Source organism: Centruroides vittatus, unplaced genomic scaffold (genome assembly GCF_030686945.1).
Source record: "Centruroides vittatus isolate TY-2023 unplaced genomic scaffold, ASM3068694v2 contig_466, whole genome shotgun sequence".
In the NCBI taxonomy this organism is placed as follows: domain Eukaryota; kingdom Metazoa; phylum Arthropoda; class Arachnida; order Scorpiones; family Buthidae; genus Centruroides; species Centruroides vittatus.
In genome coordinates, this window is record NW_027122260.1 from 1,201,543 (window position 1) to 1,229,212 (window position 27,670).

General features: G+C 30.0%; 2 protein-coding genes across 2 annotated transcripts; both read right to left on the minus strand.

Moving 5' to 3' along the window:
• Positions 1–44: 44 nt before the first annotated feature.
• Positions 45–27,670, minus strand: LOC136977675 (E3 ubiquitin-protein ligase RNF139-like). Its single transcript, XM_067273224.1, has 3 exons — positions 27,422–27,670; positions 7,069–7,156; positions 45–1,467 (listed from the first exon to the last, which is right to left on the minus strand). Exon 3 carries the CDS (start codon positions 1,398–1,400, stop codon positions 555–557), a length of 846 nt encoding a protein of 281 aa, XP_067129325.1. The 5' UTR covers positions 1,401–1,467; positions 7,069–7,156; positions 27,422–27,670; the 3' UTR covers positions 45–554.
• Positions 16,452–18,991, minus strand: LOC136977686 (zinc finger MYM-type protein 1-like). The gene is made up of 3 exons (XM_067273229.1): positions 18,627–18,991; positions 17,898–18,434; positions 16,452–17,823 (listed from the first exon to the last, which is right to left on the minus strand). The coding sequence occupies exons 1-3, from the start codon at positions 18,989–18,991 to the stop codon at positions 16,452–16,454; spliced, it is 2,274 nt and encodes a 757-aa protein (XP_067129330.1).

Below are 27,670 nucleotides of genomic sequence, written 5' to 3' on the forward strand. Positions count from 1 at the left end.
GAGTTAAAAAACAGCCAAAATCCCATTAGAGAAATCCTAATAAAAACATTTGTCAATCATTTTTATTTTCAACCACGCAATATACATAAGTCTATTCTTCTTTCAAGGTTATTGTAAGCTCAATATTAAAGAAAATAGACCAAAAAAAAAAAAACAAAAATTCAATTTGTCAAATATAATTTATAGACTACAGCAAACATTCCTAGTTTAGAAATAGATAAGAAAAATATATGTATATATATATAAATTTATGATGCATTTTGTAAAGGCAGAAGCAATCAAAATTCAGATGATTGTATTTTTCTTCTCTAAAGTGAGAATGTTTTTTAAATATAGTAGTAGTTAATAGTTCCAGTGCAAGTTTCATCCTCTTTTGTACACATTAAACAGGCCTAAGGCATTAAAATCTTGACTAGATATTTTTAAGGCACAGTCATAATTTAAATTTTATAATGGGCAAATAAAAATCCTTGATTTTATCAGCAGCAAGGATAAATAAGTTATTCATATTCTAATTTACAAATAAATTTTGTAGCCAGAAAATTATATACAATTTATAGTAACTGCTTGCATAAAGGACAATTTGAAGCACCCTTCAGACATAATCGCAAACAGTCACCATGGAACATGTGATTACACGGAGTGACTCGAGCATATTTCATGTTTTGCAGGCAAACAGCACAGACATCATTTCGTTCCTTCAATTCTTGGCGGGTTGCATAGCGATATTTGTCTAAACATGCCCGCTCCTTTAAAAGAACTTTCCAATGATAGTCCATATCGCAGAGAGTTAAAAATATATTAATGTAACTAGCTCCAAGAATGAGAAACCATCCTCCATCTGTGAAAAACCATACCAAAGTTATCATTATTATGGATGCCAGAGAGGTAAATAAATGAAGAAGAACTGGAGTCCAGAGAACTTCTAGATTTTCTAAAACCTCAAACTGAAACCAAGTGAGGAGGGATGGTATTTTTTCCAGGCATCTACGCTCTGTGACCATAAAATAAAGCACAGTGACGAACAAATAGGTCCAAGTTGGACTGAAATGTTCTAATCCTTGTTCCAAACCAAATACCAACAACATGAACACACCGGTAATCAGAAACGTGATAACTTTGGTCAAATCCAAGACGACTTTGGTGGCTGTCATGGCCAGATGCCGAATATTCGTATGTTCAGACACACGAACAATGGGTGAATAATCATGCAGACGCAACAATTTAAAGGCATAAGAAAATAAATAGGACATGACATTGTAGAACATTAAAGAATATAGTCCAGTAAGTTTGTTATCTGGACAAAACCAGCGATCGCACAGCATAAAGAACATGATCTGGTTGACCATGCTGGAAACCGTCTGGTGGCGTTGACCTTCGTTTCTAGATTGTCGATTCATGTTTGTATTCGGTCCTTTTTCAGTGTGAGAATGTGACCATATCAGAAGAAATTATGTTTGTCATAACCTGGAAAAAAAAAAATAATCTTATAAAACATCTTTAACTAATTTAAATTGTATATGTAAATTATATTAATATTTTCAGAAAAAACTGAAGATAATTTACCATAAATTATAACTTTTAAAATAAGTATGCAATCCCAAACTATCAATCATTCCTAATTAAACAAACTAGATGGAGAACTTTTTCTAATCAGACACATCTCATAAGGCTACATACTGATTTTGTACATTACATCAGTGTATACATTCAGTATACATAAATTTTACAAAAGACGGATACCTTTCCTTGTGGATGAATTGAAGTGTGTGCGCATGTACAGTACAGTATGCAGGCAATCATCTAACTTTGTAGCTCACATGACTTTATGGAATGTCTACTTTTTATGCTATCAATTTCATAATGGTTTAATGTTGTGGCTTTTAAAATTAATTCATTTTGGGAAAGATGCATCACAGTTCTTCTATGCTATATTCAGCTACTTCAGAATATCCTAACAGTGTAAGGAACCTGGTTAAACCCGCTATGTCAAACCGGCCGCCCACTCAATGTTTTTGTGTGGCCCTTTTAAAACAATAATTATCTTGTATTGATTTTTATTACAATGAAATATCACATGTACATACATTAATATGATGTATAACACCTTATCATGTACACTCAGAAATTAAAACAGTTATTAAATATTTTTTAACAAAGTTTAAAAAGTATGAATAAAAATGACCAGAATGTTCCTGAATTATATGACGGACAGTGGCTTTTGGATTTATGTTTCCTTACAAATATCACAATGAAATTAAACAAACTTAATAAGCAGCTTTAAGGTGAAAACAAATTGATCACAGACTGTTATCAAAATATAAAAGAATTCATAGCAAAACTCAAACTTCATGAAAGTCAGTTAAAATCAAAAACTACAATCCATCTTCCAAAATTACATAAACTTAACAGAGACAAAAAACATTTTTCTAAATATGCATAAGAAATTACTAATTTACTAACAGAATTTCAAGAGAGATTTTCATATTTAAAAGTTTATGAGAATATATTTAATATTTTCTTTTGTCCATTTTACATTGTTGTGGAACAACAAACCAATTTGTAGACAGATTTAATAGATCTCCAGTCATCTTCTGAATCAAAATATACGTATGAGTTCATGACAAAGTTCAGTTTTATATGAAATACATCTGTAATAATAAATTCCCTAACCTAAAAAACTGGTGATGAACATTATAGCTGCAATAGGAATCACCCAGCTTTGTGAATCTTTTTTTATCAAAATTGAAGATTGTTAAATGTAAAAGTCATAATAGAATAACCAATAAAAAATTAAAAAACCAACTATGTTGTATATCACAAATACCTGTTGATATTACAAAATAAGTGAAAAAATTGAAAAGCAAGTTTCACATTAAAATACATACAAAATACTGTATAATTGTATGTTTTGTTTTGTTATAAATAAATATGTGCAGCCCACAATGTATTTTTATGTTTGGTTTTGGCTCAGTAAACAAATTTGATTGGACAACATTGGTCTTAATCTTAGTAAGGTTGGAATTCACATATAATTAAACAAATAAAAAATTATGACATGACAAGGAAGGAAATGCCAACAAAAGCTGTTCTATGGCAATGAGCTCCAAAGCAACACCAGCCCTCCAAAGGACTGCAGAGTCTGGTGTTACAAGAGAAGCCATCAATTCAATGTTCAATGCACAATGGTTGAAAAGGTAGCTCCAGATGGACCATAATTTGTGGGGACATGCCTCGACTTCTCAACATGGCCAGGAGCAAAAGACAAATTGCTGGCATCTGTATAAAGGATACATCTGTACTTGTGAGAAATGAAAGTTTATAGCCATATAGATGAAGGGTGGATCTATCTATCAGACTTCAGGCAATCACATATCATCATCCAATTGAAATAAGACTGAGTTTGTTCAACAATAAAAGGATGCATTCTCCAAAGGCTTCCCAATTGACATCAGATACTGCCACAGAAGAAAGCTTCAGATAAGATGAATGGCTGAGAACACCAAGGTGAATGCTCAGTATTTCCAAGACAATATTATGAAACCAATAAATACCCAACCAATCTATACCCAAGAATTACATATGTTGTATGGAAACAATGTTGATCAAGTTTACATCCACATGGACAAAGCTTCAAGTCACACCACAAAATCATCACTCCCTTTCTATGCCAAGATGAAACCCAGAACTAGTATCAAGATGATACTTTTCCAACACACCTGTGAAGTTCCCTGACAATTGGCCCAATGGATTTCTGTGGCTTTGAAGTGCTGAAAACAATAATTATAAAACGCCATGTCACAACATTGGACGCCTATGGGAAGTCTGTACAAATGACTGAAATTACGCTCTCTTCTATTATATACTAGAATTATTAACAAAAAATTTTTTATTAAGTTTATAAAACCAACCTGGTAGATGTTAATAAAATAATACATCTGGATTCTTATGATTAATTTAATTTAGAATATTCTGAAAGAAAAGATTGACTTCCCAGCATAGGACTTGGCATTCATTGGGTTCAAGTTCTACTCTGAACCAATCTTTTCTTCCAAAATATTCTAAATTAACTTTATTTATTTCTAATGATTCAGTTTAACATGAGAGAGTGGCTTGATCACTTATCTCTAGTCCAAATCACTCAGTATCTTAATAAGTAATTAATCATAGCCTGATAAGAATCTGACTGTATCATTTAATAATTCTATGAATATACTTGTAGAATTATGTGCAATCATATATTTTTCTATATATAAATAAACAAAGTTGAATCAATGAGTTAAATTCATGAGTATGAAGAGAAAAAGTAAGAAAAGTTATCATCACTTATTACACAGGGTGTTTATAATTAAAGTTCCACTTTGAAATGGCCATAAAATGAAAACTACCGGACAGAATGTTATCAAACTTGGTAATAGTGTACAGGACATCATGGGATTTTATTTCCCCATGAAAAAAAAGTTCAAAAACTCACTACCAATGGGGAATGGTGCTGTATGCAATATTGTTAAACAAAATAAGATATGAAGACATCAGTAAATGAACAATTTGGTGGAACTGAAAAATGCAACACACCAACATGTCCATAACATTCCTCCTGATATGCTAAGAGCTACTGTTGAGAACACAGTAATGCGATTTAACTTGCTTTCAGAAAATGGTAGATGCCACATTGAACATGCTTTGTAACACGTTTTAGAAATGATTAAAAACATTTTCAACCGATGTCTTCATGTCTTATTTCGTTTAACAATATTGCATACAGTGCCATTCCCCACTGGTGGTGAGTTTTTGAACCTTTTTTTCCACAGGAAATAAAATCCCATGATGTCCTGTACACTATTACCAAGTTTGATAACATTCAGTCCAGTAGTTTTCATTTTATGGCCATTTCAAAGTGGAATTTTAATTATAAACACTGTATAATTGTAAAAAAAAAAGATGAATTAATAGGAATTAGAATTAATATGAAATAAAGCAGCACAATACAAGATTTCAGGAAATCAATTCAATAATTTAGTCTCAATTAATCAAGTCAGGCAGAGAAGACCAAAATGCCAATTTATTGATTAGCTCTGTATGTTTATATACATTTGTTGATTACAATCCTAGAAAAAATCTTCAAAGATTGATTTAATATAATAATAAATGTAACCTAATAACTATCTTTAAACTATTATTCTATACGCTTCTTTCTCTTATAAATGTTGTTCTATCACATGATTTAAAAAAAGCTTTTAACTATATCACAGGTACTTGTGTATTAAATATTTTAAATGTTAATCAACAAAACTTCTCAAGTATAATAAGCATTTCAGAATATCAAAATAGCACTTAAAAAGCTATTATACTTCAATTTCTAAAATTCTGAAACTAAAGCAATTTATCTACATTAAATTTATGTTAATGTTACCTTAGGTAGCCAGGATGGCGACTCGTCTCTAATTCAGCAAGGGAACAGTGGAATGCACGTTCTAACCTAACCTAACCTATCCTAATAGATTACCATGATTATTAGCAACCAAATTATTAGAATAGGGATAATCTATTAGGATAGGTTAAGTTAGGTTAGAACGTGCATTCCACTGTTCCCTTGCTGGAATTAGAGACGAGTCGCCATCTTGGCTACCTAAGGTAACATTAACCAAATTTATTATTTTAATATTAAGATTAAATTAATATCCATACAAAAAATGGTTCTTTTTAAAATATTTATCAAAATTCAGTTTAACTGTCAAAAATGGCTCCTTTCATTTTTATTACAATAAAATAGCATAATACAGAATTTACAGACTTGAGAACAACTCCATTAAAAAAACACATTAAAATCACCATTTGAAGGACCGAGGATAATTTTTTAAATTACAGTACATGTCATGAATCTTGGATAAGTTGCAATGCACAGTAAGATAAAGCCTATATTAGTATGTGAAGAATCCAAGTTATATGAACTTAATAACCTATAACACAGGTATTTATACACTAAACATTCTAGAGTTCCTGGCCAAAATTCATGAAATAACTTCTAGATATGCATTTTATTGCAGGTCATATTAAGCTGATTATTTCTAACGAATCTAAAACTAGTTATTTCAAGTATTTAAGATTAATATGTGATGCACCCAAAAACTAATTTCTGATTGGCTAGAAACTAACAGAAGCACACATCTTTAAACTTATATTTATTGTCATAGGAAAATAGTTACAGCTATTTTTTAATATATTCATCTTTAAGGTTCAGACACTTGTCATAGCAACAACTCTTGTTGTTGCTATTGATAAGTGTCTGAACCTTAGCTACTGTCTTTTCTAAACTCTTGTCAAAGAAGTCTCCTTACAACGTATGGACCCAACCTTGTACAGTTATCTACAACTCTTTGTCACTGTTGTCCATGCAATATCAAAATGCAAAATAACTCCACAGCTCAACAGATATCTTTTGTTTTAAATGGTCTTCAGTAATTTTTTCAGGGTTTCACAATAACTTTTGGCATTTATTGTTGATTCACAGAAACAAAGAGCTGCAGACAACTGTGCAAAGTTGGGTCTATAAGTTGGTGAGAGACTTCTTTGCAAAAGGGTTTTTTCTTTGTCACTATGACAGAAGTCTGTACCTCAAAAGTAGATATGTTAAAAAAATAAGTGTAACTAGGCATTTTCCTATAATAATAATGCTAAGTTAGAAAAGTATGTTTAGTTTGTTTCTAGTCAATCAGAACTTACTTTTGAGACATGCCTCATAATAGTTATCATAGTCAATAAATACAGAAAAACATTAAGACTAATCTTTGCCATCTTTCAAGTGTGCTGATAAATTAAAATCAATAATGTAAACAATATTTATAAGAACAATTCTAAAAACAACTTAAACTATAATTATAGATATCAAATATTTATGCACATTGATGTTTTTGAAGTTAAATATTTCACATTATTAAAATTTTTTGAATGGAACAAATTTTTTAAAATGGATATTTGTAATAGAATGTTTGTAGATACAATTATTGTTATTTAAATAAATAATATTAAAATAAATATCATGTTAAGCTATTGATAATAATCACTTACTTCAATTTGATTTAGACACATCAGTCAGTTTCTTTGGAATATTTATTAAGGATTCTTAAAGAATCAAAATATTTTCATAAAACTTCATCTGTAAGAAAATAATTTACATTAAAAATTTGTTTAATGTTCATTTGTAAAATTGTCAATAATTATTTAGTGTAGCAATTCAATATCCAAATTCTGAATGCATCAGCATATGTTAAGCTACATGATCAACCACAATTACATCCATAATGGATGGGCTTGATCCATAAAAAGAACCACCAACATGGGTGAAGAATGGAAACAACCTTCCCTACCCAATCCCTACTATTCAGAGAAAATTATACAGTTTGGATTGGATTTGAATTCAGACTCTTGTATTGATAGTGTACATCTTACTGTACAGGCCAACTTAAATTCTGAATTTAAACATTGAAAATTATTATTCCTTGCATATATAATTTTCTGTAGTTATTGCAAAATATTGAAATATCAAAATATTTATTTTTAATTTAAGAGTTTGCAACTGTTAAATAAGCTAGAATACTACATTCCAATAACAAAAAAACTCTCAATAACCAAAAATCCAGCAGAGTTTAGTATTTGTATTTATAGCCAGTACTCAGTGGTTGTCATTTTTAAAAATAAGCTTCTCATAAAAATCTGAGATGGCTCTTAGTTCAATCATTTAAACCGGATTAATGAATCTTATCTAAATTTGAATTAATAAACTTTATAATGATTTTATGTACACTTCATGCCAAAATTTCAAAAACAACACATAGACTGTCTTTTAGTGTTAATAGCTTTTATTTAAACATGCAAATACTTTTGACAATGTATTATCATCTTTATCAGGAAAGAAATATTTTTTCACATGCACAAAAAACATAATGAACTTTAAATGTCATAAATATGATAAATTTGACTGTTAAATTGTGTTTTTAACAATGTTACATCATGTATCTCTTAGCAAATTGGTGTTAATTTATAACATTTATGACATCACATTCAAATTTATGTTTTTCATGCTCATGAAAAAATATTTTAAATTTATGTTCTCTCTTTTTTAAAAGAAATTCTGTTCAATATACTTTTATAGAAAAAACTTCTTGCCTGACAAAGACAATAATACATCATCAAAAGTATTTACATGTTTAAATAAAAGCTATTAACACCAAAAAAAAAGTCTATTTAATGTGTTATTTGTAATACACTTTATATAAGTCATTATTAAAATTCAGAATTCTAAATCTGTATAAAAATTAATCTGGATAATTTCTAAAAGATCAGATTAAAAACCTATATGCTTTCAACATTATATAAATTATTTTATTATGTAATATATATTACCATACTGTTATTATATAAATTATTTGAGACTAATAATATTTTTAACTATTTCAAGTTGATTTTTGAAGCAAAAGAATACAGAAAATATGTGTGTTTGTTGTAATTATTAGTTACCACTATGGTTTATACTCTACTTTGTAATACCCCTTATCTTTTTTAAATAAATGATTGTTATTTCTTACTTCCAATTTAAGTATTATTTTTGATTCCTGGCTACGTAGACAAGAACATCAAACACCTCACAATTAGACATAGTATTCTATGGCATCATGGCATTTCCATATCATCTAGAACTATTTTAGTAACTTTAATTTTGCAAATTTTCAGTCATTAATTGATTATAGTACAGTAAGACCTTAATGCTGATTTGATATAACGCAGTCTGCTCGAAGCCTACAAAAAAGCTCAAAATTTATGCGATTTAAATTATCACGGCATTTCATTGATTCGTATATAATACGATTATTTACAAACACGAACCAATCAGCAAAAGGTGGCAAAAAGATGAAGGTTCCTGGAGGTTCGGGAGGTTCCTGACCTAAAGGCTGTAAGACAGTCTACCGGAATTCTTGTAATTTTTCAGATTACAGAGAGATATATTTGCTGTACTTTCTTTAAATCTATGTTTGTTTGGTGCAATTTAGGAAAAAATATAACATCATGGATGCCATAGGCAATGTCAGCTTCGCTTGGCAAGAATTAACTGATAAATGCATGAACGAAGTGTGGAAGAAGTTATGGCTGAAGGTATCCAAGAATTCTCAACGAGAAGAGCCTATCACTGTATCGTTAGGTGACCTAATTGATACAGCAGGGCTAGGAGATGTAGACAAGCAGGATATTGAGGAGTTACAGCAGGTTTCTCCAATAATGCTTTCAAGAACTGGCAGAACAAGGAATTCATGTAGAACTGGAAAATAGAGATTCTGAAAACAAAGAACCCAAAAAATTTCTCTACAGATTTCCTTAGAAAAAGTTTGGTAACAATAAACAAAATCGTTGATCCTATTGTAGCGAATGATTCAGATTTTGAAAGGAGTGCAAAAGCAAAACGAAGCATTTTGGATGTGATCTCCTGCTACCAACATTTGCTTAACGAAAGAAAAAGAAAGTGACAAATGATCATCACTAGGCAAATGCATCGCAAAAGATTGAAGAATTTAGGAAAAGCCGGGACCTTCATCACAAAAAACGAACTTTACGTTTCTGAGTGCATATGTTTATGTGTTATTTAGCATATATTATTATACAAATTAATATAAAAATAACTTAAAATTAAAGTAAAATTTGTTTATTTTTGGTTGCATGTTCCCCTATCCCTAATTACTCTGTGTTAAAATGACCTGGTTTAATGCTGTTTCGTTTAGTGCTTTGTTGTCTAGGAACACATCCCTCGCGTTAAGTGGGGTCTTACTGTATTATCATTTGATCTTTGATTGTCAACACTCTATTATTGTTTAATTGAAATGAATAAAGTTATAATACTAACATTTTATAATGTTTAATAAAGTGAATAATCTACCTTATACCTGATCTATTGCTATTATATGATCAGATGTTAACTTTCCTTCTTATATAACAGAGTAAAATATTTCAAATGTTTAATGTATTTTAAGTTTTTTAATGATCTTTTATCTTCAGATTTTATTGTGTCTGTTCTTACTCAAGTAATTCATAATTTATCTTATTTGCATTCTAACATATATAATTTTAAACATTTATTACATTTAGATTGCGTTTATTTCAAATCATTTTGTAAAAAAGTTATGTAGTTTTTGACTAAATTTTATTTATTTAATTTGTTTTCTTGTGATTTTTATAAGTTGTATGTTACTGTTTGTTACTTGAGAGTGGATTTTTTATGTCAATTACTTTATGATCACTACCTATACATACTTATAAATAAATAAATAGTACTGAATTTTTAATTAACGAACAATTTAAAAATATTTTTAGTTTAAAACTGTTTATTTAATCACCTAATTACTTTTGAAATAATCAACATAATCTTTAAACAATTTAAAATTTATTATTGTAAAATAAAAATATGAATGATTTAAACATTTAAATTTGCTATAACTGATATAATTTACAATAACTAAATCTGGCTAATTTTGACATAAATACAGTCAAACCTGTTTTTATGCGGTCTTTTTATGTGTGATTTTTTTAATGCGAATTTTTAATTTGTGCGGTTTTTTTTTAAGCGATTTTTTATTTGTGCGGTATAGTTGGCGACTAGTCTCGTGCGATTTGTCATGTTTCACGTTGACTTATTATAGCTAAATAAACTTATTATAGCATAAACGAACTTATTATAGTAATATTATTGCATGAATATGCGAAAAATGAAATAAATTACTTTTTAAGTCAACTAAACACCACCTGGACAAAAATATGTAAAACAGACGATAGACCAGACGATGCAGTCAAGTGCTGACATCTGTTGTCAATAAATTCTATTTCGTACGGTTTTGAGTTATTTTCTATGTGAGACTTTTTTTATGCGGTCCCTGTTGACCGCATAAAAAAAATATTTTTTTAATTGTGTTGCGAAAACTATTTTTTACAGCCATTCGTGAAGTTTCGTGTGATTTTTTTTATGCGTTTTTTTTAATGCGGTCCCTATCCCCCGCATAAAAACAGGTTTGACTGTATAGCCAAATTTGAATTTTCAAAGGTTACAACACTAAACTAACTTTCTGTTAAAGTAAAAGTCCTACTTTTTTTTACTTCATATGGATATTTTTGGAGATTATTTTCAATGCATAATTATTTCTGATGCTTTTTGATTCAAAGTTTTGAACATCTATACGGTCATAGTGAAAGATGTTTGAATCAGTTTCAAACAACTATCATTTGACACTGAAAAAACAAATCTATAGTACATATATGAAATAAAATACAGAACTTCTGTTTTAAAAACAGTTTAAAAATAAATATAAAAAATGCATCTTAGTCAAATATTCAGATCAAAATGATTGTTTATACTATCTAAAATTTCAAATTTGGCTATTCTCCATCTGTATATTTATATAGCAATAAAGCAGTCAAATATAGCATCTTCCTAAATTATACTATCCTCATAATACTTTTGAATGAATCTTTCCTATAAATATTAAATACAAAAATCCTTCAGTAATTGTGAATTAATAAATGTATGATTTTGCATTGCAAATGACATTAATGTCAAATCACAATTGTCACTCTCAAAATTAAACTTGTGTATAGATTTATTACTATATACAGTGTTTCAAAAAATACAGGGAAAAATTTCAGGGATGGATTCTTTGTACATAGGGAAGAAAAGTAAGTTAATAAGCTTGAATCCAGAAATGTTTCATTTTGCACTTAAAAGACTATTCAATAAGTTCTTTGTGTCCCTAATGAATTCATTTGTTGCAAAATAAATCTGAGACTCTTGCAAACATATATGGTAAAATGTGTATCCATATCTAAGCAGAATAAAGTTAAACTAAATTTCTAAATGGTTTCCTGTCATCACAAGCATATGTCAGCAATACAAAGCATGGTATTCAGTTTTCAGGTGTTGTTGGAATATACGTTATTTATTCTGCTGAGACAATGATGTACTCAAATGAAAAACTTGCAACAATGCATTTTGTGTGGGGTTTGGCTGCTTTGGAAACATCATTTTTACCAGGAATGTCCAGATCCAAAAAAATTAGACAGCATCTATTGCCATCTATATGAACATAGAAGTTACCACCTCAACCTGGTCAAAGAGAATGGCCAAGAATAATAACCCCTAAAGTGATGGAATATATCATGGACATTATGGATAAGAATTCTGTAATCAGTGCAAGGTAGTTAGTAACAAAAATGGATGTTGCTTATGTAACTGTCTGCACTTGCAAAAAATAACACTGCATCCAAACACAAAAAATAACACTCTATCATGAACATGCTACAGGTGGTTCACCTGTAGCATGTTCATGCCTTGTTACCAGATAATTATCCTGCACAAATACAATTCTGCCAGTGTTCTTACAGTAATGTAGTATTAATTCTAACTTTCCAGATTCTTAACTTTCCAATTTACAAATAAGACAACTTTCATAAAAGATAAAATTCAAAATTTTCATCGCAAGCATGTGTAGGCAAATGTAAATTCCTATGCAACAATTTAATCTCATCATCAACAGAGATTCTCTATCAACATCTGGCCTGGAATTGTTGATGATTGCTTGCTGGAATCATAAGTACTTCTGGACAGGTTTACAGAACAACATTGCATAATTTCTTAGATAACATACTACTGATAGTCTGTCAAGAACTGTACACTTCACACTTGATGGTACTCCCACACATTTTAGTCTTTATGTTCACATACACCTTAATGCAAGGCATTTTGGTCACTAGATAGGTATATGTAGACCAATTGCTTGGCTTCCACACTCACCTGATTTAAACCAATTGGACCTCTTTTCTGTGGAAACACAGTCTTTGGTATATTCAACTGCAGTCATGATACCAAAACTCTGAGTGAATTAGGGCAGCCTATCAGCTTTGTAATAATGATGACGACTGTGTGTAGTGTTTAGAATAAGGAGTCATGATTTCATTTTGTTTATCTGTGAATTTTGTCTTTATATAGTATAATTTATGTAAATTCTTTTTTTATTCTTTAGTTTGTACTCATTACTGTAGATGAGCATTGCTACTGCCACTTGATTTTAAGAAGAAAATTTCTTGATGCAGAAGAAGAGATCAATTCTGAGAATGGTGCAAGTACAGATGAGGAAGTAAATGATGTGAAAGTTGAGGTCATTGTGATGACTGATAGAGATTATGATGAATTTGCTAAACCTATTGACAGCACCAATGATACAGGTCCACCATGCACCAGCAGCAGCATAAGGTGTAAGTGCAGAAGATTGGAGATCTCATATTATGAAGAGAGTTCAGAAGATGCAAGTGACATAACTGAAAGCTCTATCTGCTCCAGAAAACCCAATTATACTTATACCTCCAAAACTAATTATTAGAAGGAAAAATAATCATTGCTGGTCTGCACAACTTGCTGGTCAATCATATTGTAACATTTCAAGCTGAAATATTATTTATTTTATTCAGCTGCCTGTTGGACACATAAAGGAAATAAAGAGATTTCCTTATCCATCTAAGTGAAAAGCTAACCAGTCATGGGTGAAGAAGTGGCTAGTCACAAATCTTGCAGACACAATTGAACTTCCCGATAGAAAATGTTTTACAGAAATATCCTGCTATTCAAAGAGAGAATCCAATCTCTGGAATCAAAAGAACAATTTGTCACACCTGCCCTTTGAAAAAAAAATGACTAAAGCATATTTTAGCCAGTGCAACCATGTATACCATAATGAACATCATGCAAACCAATGTGTTAATTGCATAAAATAAATTTTATAATAATAAAGTCTGAACTTCTATCAATAGCAGTATATTTCATCATATTTTCATTACATTATTGTCAGTCAGTATTCTGACATGAAAATAATTAATAAAATAAACAGTCATAAAATTTACAAGGCTTTGTATTCCTATATGCTTCCTGTCTAAATCAAATGGTGCTACAATAAAGCGATGGAAATTTGAAAAACATAGTTACAAACATGTACTTACATAGGTGCAATGAATATAGTTTTAAGAAATAATTTTACTTCCTGTCACTTTTGAGGATGATTTGTAAAAAATCCATTAGAGCAGGAAAAAATTAAACAGGCCATTTTCATAAAGTTACTCAAAATATTGGTAAATGTATTTCACAAATGCACATACCTAAATCTAGCTAACAAATTCCATTACAAGTAAATTGCCCAAAGGAATGTAATGATCTACATTATATAGACCAGGGGTGGCCAACAAGTCGATCGCGATCGACCAGTCGATCGCCAAGCCAATTTTGGTTGATCGCTAGCGATGTCTTGACTTAATATATTATATTTGTAACTGAACGCAACTATATGCATGCAGTTATGACTCGACTCATAAGCAGTGAGTGCACTTCGTACTGAAACAGTGTATAAACATAGTGTATATTTCACACTTCCCCCTCTCCACTTAGACTATGCCTATGACAACAAGTCTTTCGCGACACATTTTTACGATAAAAAGTAGATCTTATGTGCACAAAAGTTGGCCACCCCTGATATAGACCATTTATTTTGGAAAGTGGTGTAAGTCCATTTTTGAAAAAAATTGAGAAATTGCATAATTTACATATAATTTAGTGTAAACTTTTTATTTATAAACAATTCACACTTAGTATTTTATAATAACCATATGCTTTGATCAATTAAAAATCTGTCAGTAAATAACATTGCATAACCATTGACTATGAAAGTGGTGCAAGTCCACTTACGACCCAAAAAGAATACAGTGGGTGATCGGTTAACAAACATAATCTGTTTCAAGACTTTGTTCACTATCCGAATTGTTTGTTAACCGATTATCAATTTACCATAGGTTTTTATGGAAATTTGATTAATTCATTCTAGAGACCCCAAAAAATAAAAATATATACTTTCTTACTACATTTATTTATATGTGATAATAAAATACATATATATGTGGTGTTAGCTGATTGGATTGAAAGAATGCTACGACAATCGAGCGGTCAAACTGTCTTGTGGGAGTGGACGGACTCACTGAGACGAGTTACCATCAAAAACCGTTTAATAAACATAGAAATTTCCTTACAATTAGCTCTTGTTTGATGAGGTAGAACCACACAAAGTGCGAGAATAATTGTCCACAAAAGAGTTCGACAAAAGTTCGTGTCTACGTGACTTGTAGTTCGACATGGATGGCGAAATGTCCGTGGGCTCCGGGGCGTATGGCACGTCCTTTGGCTACTTCTTTCCGGGCGACCCGACGATCTGGAGATAGCTAGAAGACAGCAATTGACGATGCTTCCTCTGGGTCCAAAAGGGGTCCTTTTTCCAATGTTTCGGGAGCACACACAACCAAGAGAGGAAACTCGCGCATCCAAGAACCTCTGGATGTCCTTGAAAACAATGGTTTTATAAAGTTTTCCCCCAGAGTCGCCTCTCCATTGGTCTCTCATTGTCACCTGGTGCCAATTCGAAACCCGATGGAGGGCGCGGGAGAGATCAACGTCGCGACTGAATACGATTCCTCTCTCGTCGCGTGTTTCTCAAATTCATTCCTTTCCATTGTCTTAAATATTTCAAAAAAAAAAAAAAAAAAACTTTCATTGTGCAATTTAGATCTTTAATTTCGTCCCTAGCATTGTAAAGGGAGATTTTTAAGATCTTGTTAACATCTCCATTCGAACCTCCCAGTCGACCCCCGTTCGGATCCTCACATATATACAGTCTTGCATTTTTATTAGTCATGTTTTTTCCATTTGTGGGGGTTAAAGAATCTGTCTAATGTCAATTACTTTTCTCTCTTCTTCAGGATTTTTCAGAAGTATTTAATAGTATTGTAATTGTAGAGATCTCCACTCTGGTTTGGATGCCATTCTAAGACCATTGATCTGACATCCTCCCACTTTTTCAAAAGATCTTTAATAGCAGATATCAACATTAATCCTCTTTTTCAGAAGAAAACATATCTCCTCGAGTTTCTTGGTGTTCTTCATTCAAGAGTTTTTGGCATTTGGCTGTCATCAGATCAATTTCAGGTTCCATTATGAGCTCTTCAATGTTCTTTATTTCTCAGATGTAATTTTTGTTACTCCTTAATCTGCTTAAGTCTTCTTGATAATACAGAATCTTTCTTAGATAAGATTGAACTGCAGCCTACTGTAGACCTGTTCAAGCCATACTGCCCAGCAGGGCCGTTCCTAGGGTATCTGCCGCCCGGGTGCGAGAATAATTTTGCCGCCCCTTCCCCCAAAGTTGTTAAAAATTTACAAATAAAAAAGATAAAGTAAATTTAAGTTAAAAAAAATTGTACAAATATACACAGTTTATTCAATAGAATATAATGTTACAACTTATTTGTAATGTAATAAAGAAATAAATACATAATTCATACATACAGGCAAGGATGCTAACATATCTACTATTTCTACTAATAAGTTATACAGTAAAGTTTGCTTTTCTAGCATTATTTAATGCAAATATCTTAACAATGTTAGACACATTTATATTTTCTGACAGCTCTTTTTCAATACTAATAATGGATAAGTCTGAAAGCCTTTCTTGCCCCATTGTGGATCGTAGATAATTTTTTATTATTTTAAGTTTGGAAAAGCTTCTTTCCCCACTAGCTACTGTGACAGGTAATGTTAAGAAAATTCGTATAGAAATTACTAAATTTGGAAATAGATAGATGAGGTTATTTGTGAATAGGTAGTTAATAACATTCAATGCATTCATTTCAGAGGAAATATAGGGTGCAACATTGTCAATTTCATCATATAAATCTTGAGCTAAAATATCTTTTTGATTTTTACATGGATCACATAAACTATTCTCTAGAGCTTTACATTTTGCAAATCTAATTGATTTATCCATTTGAAGGAAATTATATAGGTTGTTAAGAAAATTAAACAATGTATCATGTTGCTTTATTTGCTCGAACCTTTCTTCCAATTTTGATAATGCGGTGTCCAATATTACAAAGTAAAAATTAATTTTGAATTGGTCAGCCGGGTCTTTAGGTGCCTCGTCTTCACACTCGTAATCAAATAATCGCTTTTTTGTTCGGGGTCTCACAATATTAATCGGAGGAAACGAAGGGTCACAGTTGATATCATCGGCAATTTTTTTGGCCTCTTCTAAAATATCATTAAAACCTTCATTTGATCTAATATTAGATAAATAAGTTTTCGTCTGCTCCAAGATTAAAACGATATTAGGTAGTGTAGAATCTGACTCCTGCATCACTTTACTTGCAATATTAATTTTTGTTAACACAATATTCCATGTAATAATAGAACAAATAAATTTAAACGACTTGATTTTTAAGAGTAATGAATTTGCCATATTTCTGGTTTCAGGGTCTCTGCTATTATCAGAATAAAGTGCAAATAAAGCGTCATATATTTTTGCCAAATTGTATCTAAGAACTTTCAAAGCATCTATTCTACTTTCCCATCTAATACTAGAAAAAGGTTTTAATGATAAAGTTGGGATTTCATCTTTTAAAACTTGCCAACGTTTAGTCGATGCAGAAAAGAAAACGTAAAGTTCCTGCACAATAGCAAAGAAATTTGTAATTTCTAAAGACGCTTTTGCAGCGTCATTAACAACTAAATTTAAGCTATGGGCCGCACAAGGCACGTAAAAAGCTCTAGGGTTTAATTCAAGAATTTTTTTTTGTAAACCATTATTGCGACCCTTCATATTCGCACCATTATCGTAACCCTGCCCCCTTAAATCTCCTAAACAAATGTGTGAGTCTCCAAAAAATCCAATAAAACATTGGTTAAGCCTTGTCCTGTCGAATCTGATATTGAAATGAATCCCAAAAAATGCTCCCTAATTTCTATTTGCTTTGATTTATTATTTAATAAAACAAACCTTACTACAACAGTAAGTTGGTCTTTGTGACTTACATCAGGAGTCGAATCTAAAATAATAGAAAAATATTTACTAGCTTTTAACATAGATATAATTTCATGTCTTATTTTCTCTCCCAGAAGGGAAATTAGTTCGTTTTGAATATGAACACCTAAATAATGAGGCATATTTGACGGAGTTTTTCTAATCCTGTTAATATGATCGGATATCGTATCATTAAAGTTTGCAATTGTTTCAATTAATTTTAAAAAGTTTCCATTTTGTTGCTCATATATCTTGTTATTTTCACCCCTAAAACTCAAATTTTGACCGGCTAAAAATTTAACAACATAAATTATAATTTTTAAAACAGAAACCCATCTATCTTTTTCCATGTTTATTAATTTCTCATTTAGTGAATCAGTTGTCGTTTTAGAAGAAATTGATTGTTTTAGATCAATCCAAGATTTTGTATTACAAATGTGACCTTTTGATTTTTCATGTCGTTCTATAACCTGACTTAAATGTCTCCAATCATTATAACCCTCAACTAAACCACTAGAAAAAGTTTTAAATATTTTGCAAGGAAAACAATATACACAGTCTTTTGATTTAGAATACACCAGCCAAACTCTTGGAATTATTTCCCCATTACACAGTTTTTTTTAATAATAAATAGACGAGAAACCTCTATTGTATTTATTTAAAGGAAACGTTATATCAGCTTCTGTCAGTTGGGTAGGCCCTAACTCTATCAGAGTTAATTTAATTTTATCCAATAAAACACCAGGCCAATAGTTAGGATCCTCATGAACATGAAGATTTTCATTTTCAAAACTTACTTCTTCAGGACTTTGTTCTTTTAATAAAACACCTGCTTCCATTGTAGTTTTGGTATTCGACGAGTCCTCCTTTTTTTCCCCGCTACTGACCACTATGAATTCGGTCTCCGTCACATTTACATCTCGAGCTTGGGAACTTGATGGTGCCTCCTGTGATGTTGTTGAGATTAAAAACGTTTCGAGTGAACCACTAGCCTTTTTAACTAATTCTTCCTTTTCACGCTTTCTTTTTCTGTACTGTGCGCCAGAAAGCCTTTTTCGATTATCAGACATCTACCAAAAAAAAAAAAAAAAAATGAATCCAAGTTATGATTCGTCGAAAAAATTTTGTTTTCGAAGATTTAAAGAAGCATAAATTAATTAAGCTTTGTTTTTCGAAAAATACCAACTTTTGAAAGGAAACTTTACAAAATTTTTTATTTTGTCTGAAAATTTCAACATTTTTAATCAAAACAAAAAAATATTAAGATTATGCTAATCTTTAATTAAACTATATTTTACTAATAAAAAAAAGAAAAATGTTTTACTATTGTTATTATGTTGGTATTATTATTTAAGTTATAAATTTGTTACACAATATAAATTTAATTTAACAAAATATTATTTAAATTTTATTTAACTGCACAAAAGCAAAATATAATCAAATTAATGTATGTACTCACCTTTAATTTTTACTGTCTCTCTAACCACAATATCAAACAAAAACTTTTTAAGCTGTTGCGATTTACACGATTACATGTTTAAAATTAAAATAAAAGAAATTATCCCGGTGCGTGCATTTCTATGCTTTGACCACAGACGAGTATTTTCCTGTAAAATCTTCCTCGCGACCGACGTGAAAAATAGCTTAAGACGAGTTAAAACAAGAAACTGTTATACTTGCCAGTTGTTGTGGCCTGAATAAGTTGTGTATATAAAATTTGAATTTGAAATATAATTAATAATATTTAGAATAGTACATATATTCAAATAATATTAGAATAGTAGTATTTTAATGATAATATTTAGAATAATATTTATGTATTATATTAATTTAATGATAAATTAATTTTTCCCTTTTTTTTAAGGCCGCTCGCGCCGCCCCCTAGGCTTGCCGCCCAGGTGCCTCGCACCCTCTGCACCCCGGGTCGGAACGGCCCTGCTGCCCAGCAACATCAGACATCTTCTGCCCAATCTCTATCTTTGCTATTATACTCTCATCTTTCGAAAATAAAAACCGACATAAAACTTAACAAGTGCCCACCCGACAGTCTTGAGAATACTATTAAAGAATTGTTTCTGTCAGAAAAATAAATGGCTGGAATTACAAGGGAGAGTTTCAAAGTTTGGAGGAATAATATTCGATCAGTATATACCGGGTTGAACATCAATGTCAACATCTCCTGCACTCCGAAAAGTTTCAAATTGTTGCCTGAAGACAAGGAAAAACCAATCAGTATTCATTAATTTACGTTGCTTCTTCTTTTGTTTGTTCTGTGATGTGTTCGTAATCTGAACATGTGTTCATTGTCCAAACATAAAAATCTTTCTCAAAAGTGTTTGTTATCCGATTTGTTCATTAACCGATCACTCACTGTATATTGGTTTAGTTAAATTCACATTAAAGTCTTTATGTAATCAACTTACATATTTCTAAAATCATAGAAACATTGCCAAATTTAGTAGACTTTATTTGTATTTTTAAACTGACTAAAATGCAACCTTTAAATATTTTGAAAGAAAAAAAATGGACTTATACCACTTCAAAATAAACAGTCCATATGTTGGATGAGGTTTTGCAAAAATGCACTGCATACTATTTTATATGAAACATCGATAGAGGACACAGAATTTAAAACGTTAGATTTATCACCTACATGTCAGGGAAGACCACCAAAATTTGAAAGAATTGCCCTGGTGCCTTTGTATAACAATACCAGACCTATTACATATGAAAAGTATAAGGAAATGGAGCAGTTATTACCTTATACTAGTATACCTCCTGTGCATTATGAATATTTCAAAACACTGCCACATGAAGAGCATACATAAATAATAGTAATATCTTATGTTAAGTTTAACAATATATTAATATAATTAAGTTCAAAATAAAAAATACTATTAATATTTTATTTCTTGTTATTTATTTATAAACAAAATTGGATTAATACAAAATATATTTTAGTGATATTTAATTTTTCATAATTGAAAATTTTTACAATTGACTAATTATGAAAATGGTGTAAGTCCCATATATATGTATATATGTATGTATGTATATATATATACTAGCTGACCCGGCCACGCGTTGCTGTGGCTCAAAATGTATCTATTATAAATGTATAACACTTCCCCCGTGGGGAGAATTTCAAAAAATCCCTTCTTAGTGTACATTCTCTTGACGTACCCTATTAAAACGCAATCAAAAACGCATCTAAAATAGTATAATAAAAGCCAAGTTCTTCACAGTAAGCCTTAATCCTGTCACTTTTCCCGCTGGGGAATATCGAAAAATCCCTTTTTAGTGTATATTCTGTTGACGTAACCTATTAAAACGCAATTAAAAATGCAAAAAACCGCATGTAAAATAGTATAATAGAAGCCGAGTTCTTCACGGTAAGCCTTAATCCCATCCATCTCCCCCCACTGGGGGAATTTCGACATGTATATTATATAAAAACACATGCGTATTCGAATGCAACGTTGTGTCAAAATTTCAAAGGAATCGGTAGGAACAAACGAAACGTTATATTTTATTTATATAGATAGAGATAGAAAATGATCTGCTTCAGTCCATTCTCACAGAAAAGCAGAATGCCTGACAGAAAAGCAAACTTAGGTCGTCGGAAGTTAGCGCCATCTGTTGGACATAAAAGCCTTAATCAATATATAAATATATTTTTGAAAGGGGGGAAATGGTGTAGGGGTATGAAAAATAGATAGTAGACGATTCTCAGACCTACTGAATACGCATATAAAATTTGGTGAAAATCGGTAAAGCCGTTTCGGAGAAGTACGGTAACAAAAATTGTGACACGACAATTTTATATATAAGATATATTATTTTAGTTAAATTTGCCTAAAAGAAATTTATATAATCAAATTACGTACTGATAAATTAGTAGAAACATTGCCAGACTTGACATAATTAATTTATATTTTTGAATTGACTAATATGCTAACCTTTAATTTTCTCAAAACAACAAAACAACATATATAAAATTGTCGTGTCACAATTTTTGTTACCGTACTTCTCCGAAACGGCTTTACCGATTTTCACCAAATTTTATATGCGTATTCAGTAGGTCTGAGAATCGGCTACTATCTATTTTTCATACCCCTACACCATTTCCCCCATTTCAAAAATATATTTATATATTGATTAAGGCTTTTATGTCCAACAGATGGCGCTAACTTCCATTGTGACACGACAATTTTATATATAAGATATATTATTTTAGTTAAATTTGCCTAAAAGAAATTTATATAATCAAATTACATACTGATAAATTAGTAGAAACATTGCCAGACTTGACATAATTAATTTATATTTTTGAATTGACTAATATGCTAACCTTTAATTTTCTCAAAACAACAAAAAATGGACTTGCACCACTTTCAAAATAAATGTTCCAATATCTCTTTTGATCATATTTTAAACTGTCATTAAAATTTGATTTTATAAAAATGTATTTGTACAATACATTTTTGTAAAAATGTATGTTTTATATTAAAAATTTAACCCAAAAGCCAGTTAATTAATAAAGATATATTTTTAAGAATGGTTAACATTAATTTGGAACAACTGCATTTGTAACTGAGTTGCTTCCATTGAAGCAACTAAGTTACAAAACACCAAACCAATTTTAATTGTTCCTAAAATAATCTTAAAATATATCTCAGTTAAAGGTTCGACTTCTGTACTGGTGTGAGCAAATAATTCACATTCAACTTTTTAAAAACCAGTAATAAAAATTTGAAAACAAACGTTTTCGACCGTTAATTCGGTCTTCATCAGGTTCTAACTATTGAGATTCAAAACTGTTCCAGAACGTATTCAAATTTTCGGCTGGACTGCACACAACCTGCATCAATTCTAAAGATGCGTGTAACATTTCTCAAGCTTGGAAGTTTTGTTACGAACGGAATGTTCCCCATAGCTCCATTTAATTCGTTTGTAATATGGAGCTATGGGGAACATTCCGTTCGTAACAAAACTTCCAAGCTTGAGAAATGTTACACGCATCTTTAGAATTGATGCAGGTTGTGTGCAGTCCAGCCGAAAATTTGAATACGTTCTGGAACAGTTTTGAATCTCAATAGTTAGAACCTGATGAAGACCGAGTTAACGGTCGAAAACGTTTGTTTTCAAATTTTTATTACTGGTTTTTAAAAGGTTGAATGTGAATTATATCTCAGTTAACTGACTTTTGAGTTAACTTGTCTACACTAATACAAAATCTAACTTTCCAAACAAGATTTTTGCAAAAACCTACTTTTTTGTTAAGTTAAACTTCTGTTAAGAAAAATTCTGAAATAGAAAATTAAATTCTAACTTATCAGTTTAAACTTATAATAAACAATAATATTCAAATCTTATAAGTCAACTTTCTGATAGAATTATTCCTTTGCAATGATTTAATTGAAGATATTTTGATTTTATATTAATCATTATAAATTATGGTTTAGTGTGCTAGTTAATTTTTAATAAATGAATAATAGTAATTATTAAACCAATATAAATTGTAGTGTTTAAATATAAAAGTATAATTTAAAAGAAGACAATTAAGAAACTAGCAAGACATACAGTGATCAGACACATAATAAAAATAAACATATAACCAAATGCTGCTATTTATAAATCTCTGAAAGGATTATCAAACCTCTTTTTCCTTTTTTTATCACTTAATATTTCACCTTAAAAATGAATTCTCTTTTATTGCATTACATCCTATTACAAAAATATATATTAAAATAATTTCACTTCAATGTTAAAATAATTTCATTTAAATGGAAAACACTGATAAATCTAAATAAATAAATAAATTTCAGTTGAAAGTAAAAACTATATTTTAGATAAATTTTTTTATGTGTTTTTATTTTTATTTATTTTTTATGCTGTTCTTTCTTTTGTTTTATCTATTCCATTTATTTTATGCATTTATATTATTCAAAAAGTTTCTGATTTGAACATTTGAATCTGTGCATAATCATGACACTGATTTAATGGTGACAATATATAACGTTCAAATTATCTTTTAAAAATAACTCTTACCTAAAGATGGAGAAGAACAAATCCCCAAAAATGTTTATGAATTAAATTAAATTAATAGGACCTTTGCTTTACAAAATATATAATTTTTGTTTTCTTATATTAACTGTAGTTAATTTTCTCTGTCAAATTTTTGTTACATATTGCTTTGATACTAAAAATTCTAATGTTCTATTTTATGTTCATTTTAGTAACTTTATGTAAGTTTTTCATTGAAAAAGTCTAGTTATGGCAAGAATGACTCAATTTATTTTTATTAAAATATCTACTGTTTACTATTCCAGATGACTATATATTAGCTAATTAAATCTAAGAATAATTACTCATATTCTGCAATTCTGAAAGATATGTTTCATAATTTAGATTTTAATCATCTCTAAAATTAAACTTTGTTAAACCAATGAATGCTTATAGATTTTATAATTTAAAAAAAAAAATAAATATTCTTTCATTTTAATTATTAAATGTAAATTACTTTAAAATGAAACATGTATATTCAATATAATTCTAAAAACAATAATGAAACTATTTCATAAAATGCATCAAGTGTATTGTTTATTGTATTATATTGTAAAATCAGAATTGTAATGTTAAAAAAACTTTTAACAGTAATTTTATATTATATTATATTATCTCAGTTAAATAAATAATGTTAAGATAATTAATAATCTTCAAAATGAATAAAACACCATTTTTAAATGTAGCATTGACATATCTGTTAATTAAGGACACTGAAATAATTAAATAATTCATTAATGTAAAAATGTTTTCAGTCCATCCTTATCTATTGAAGAACAGATTACATTTGAATCACAGAATGGAATAATATAAGATCTTATTCCATTCTTTGATAGCTGAGTATTTCCTGATAAAGGCTGAAAATGCTAGATTAATAAATTGTTTCAGTATTCCTAATAAGCAGATATGTCAACTTTACATAAATAATAATTATGAATTAATTTGCTAAAAATATATAAATAAGTTAGACATGAAAAATTATTGGTTTTTGCTTCTCCATTTTGCTTATCAGAGATAAATTGCTCCTATTAATAAACGTTTAAGTTAAGTAATAATCAGCAATTATGTTATTATTAGAAATTAAAATTAATTAGTGACTCAAAAAAGGTTGAACAATGGCTTTTATCCTTAAAACTTACACTACCTTCAAGTTAGATATTTAAAAAAAATTGAAATAAGGCATCTTTTGAAGACAATACTTTATATTTCAATATATGTATATTTCAAAACATACTTTATCCATTTTGATACTTTATTTTGTTCAGAACGTTTTGTCAAGTATGAAAATATGTCAATCTATACTTAGAAAATGAAAATTAATTCAACACACAGAGTATTCAATAAATGATTATCAAGGACAAAGAGAGAGAGAGAGAGAGAGAGAGAGAGAGAGAGAGAGAGAGAGAGAGAGAGAGAGAGAGAGAGATTAAGATAAGTCTGTTGATATTAGCTTTAGTTCATCAACATATGGCAATATGTCCGAGATGTTCCCAGTTCTACATATGGTTATTTATCAGCCTACTGTCACAAGGGAGCTGGTTCAAACCAAATTCAAACTTTTATAATTGTTTACAATTAGTACTGAAAGCAATATATATTTCTCACCAAATGTGGTTAACTCATTGCTCAAATATCTAATAATAGACACAATTGAGGTAGCCATATGTACTGATATTTCATATTATTAAGCAATAATTCATATAACTGAGAGGAAGAATCACACACAGGACATATATTTAATGGACATTATTCAAGAAAACAAACCAGGAGTACTACAGTTATTCAGTTGCTTATTTAAAATAACAAAAATTCAGATAATTATATCAGGTCAGTCCATAAGTCCATGCACATTTTTATGACCTTGAGAAAAATCCTGTTTTGCTGTTAAAAATGTCAGTCTAATGTGTTAATTTTTACACTGAAGTGTTAAATTGGATCTCATTCATATAACACTGTTCAGAATTGTGAACATTTCAGTTGTTTATTTTCGTTAAAACATAAGTAACTGATGAATATAAAAGACATGTTTTATACTTTTTATTTTTAAGTGGTAAGAATGCTACAAATGCAGCCAAAAAAATAAATACCGTACATAATCAAATTGTAATTAGTGCAAGGACTGCGCAGAAGTGGTTTGAAAGATTTAGAAACAATGATTTTAGTGTGGAGGATAAGGCTCGTACTGGAAGACCCATTGACTTTGATGACGATGATGCTCTCTCTGCACTAGTTGAAGCAGAACCATCTTTAACAGTTGATGAAATTGTGGAACGTTTAAATTCATCCCATGGAACTGTTCATAGGCACCTACAACAAATCGGAAAAGTTTCAAAGCTAGGAAAATGGATACCACATGAACTGTCAATAGCTAACTGACAACAACGTGTAAACATTTGCACGTCTCTTTTATCCTGCATTGCTTTAGAACCTTTTCTTGGTAGGCTGGTTACTGGAGACGAAAAATGGATCCTCTATAATAATGTGACGAGAAAAAGACAATGGATGGATCGCGACAAGCAGCCAAAACCAACTGCAAAAGGTGGGTTGCATCCAAAAAAAATTCTTTTGTCTGTTTGGTGGGATATGTCAGGTGTAATTCACTTTGAGCTGTTAGAACCTAATCAAACAATTACAGCTCAAATGTATTGTGAGCAATTAGAGCATTTAAATGAAAAATTGAAAAAAAATCGACCGTTGTTAGTGAACAGAAAGCAGGTTCTCTTGCAGCATAACAATGCCAGACCACACGCTGCAAAAATAACTGTACAGAAACTTGAAAGCTACAACTGGGAAATTTTACCTCATCCACCATATTCGCCAGATATTGCTCCCAGTGATTATCATCTTTTTTGCAGTTTGCAGAATTTTTTAAAAGGGAAAACTTTTGAGGATGAGAACAATGTAAAAAAGGCTATTTCTGAATATTTTGATTCAAAACTGAAATCATTTTACAAAGACGGGATTAAAAAGCTACCATCAAGATGGCAAGAAATTGTACAAAATAATGGTGAATACATTATAGATTGAAATAAAATTTAATTAAAATTTTTTGCTGCTTTTTTTGTAGATAAAAATATGCACGAACTTATGGACTGACCTGATACAAAAGATCTAATAGATCAAAAAATTCTGCAGACATTATGCAACTTCTGTCATGTACAGTACAATTGTATTCAGCCTAATTATCTTGCTTTCAGATTAAACAAAATTAAAATATTATATATATATATAGCATATAAGTATTGAAAATTATCTATTTTTATTATAAATAACTTATGGTTAATGATGTGAATTCTTATCTCATTGTTGAATTATTAAGAAATAACATGTAAAAGTTAACACAAATGTTATTTAATATAAACAATTCAAATTTCAAATTAAAAGTAAGATAACCAATGACATCATTCAATACAAAAAAACATTTTGGTTCTTACTTTCTCAGTTTTGATATATTTTACATTGCGAAACTTCCTCACTTTTCAGATAAATTCATTTGGCCAAATTATATAAATCATTAACAGAATCAGAAGAAAAATGTTTTATCTTGGCGCTGCTGTAGGTAAGGTTATAAGAAACGAAATCTTTCAAAAAACTTAAATGACGCAACTTACTAGCGACGTAACTTCTACGTAACAACAAAAAGTCGTTCATTTTAAAAATTATTTATCAATACAGATTTGTCT

Coding starts and splice junctions, on each gene's coding strand:
- LOC136977675 (XM_067273224.1), bottom strand. CDS start 1,400: ATGAATCGACAATCTAGAAACGAAGGTCAACGCCACCAGACGGTTTCC.
- LOC136977686 (XM_067273229.1), bottom strand. CDS start 18,991: ATGTCTGATAATCGAAAAAGGCTTTCTGGCGCACAGTACAGAAAAAGA. Junction 18,435..18,626: donor ATTAAATTAACTCTGATAGA/GTTAGGGCCTAC, acceptor AACTTTTTCTAG/TGGTTTAGTTGAGGGTTATA. Junction 17,824..17,897: donor CAACTTACTGTTGTAGTAAG/GTTTGTTTTATT, acceptor TTTCAATATCAG/ATTCGACAGGACAAGGCTTA.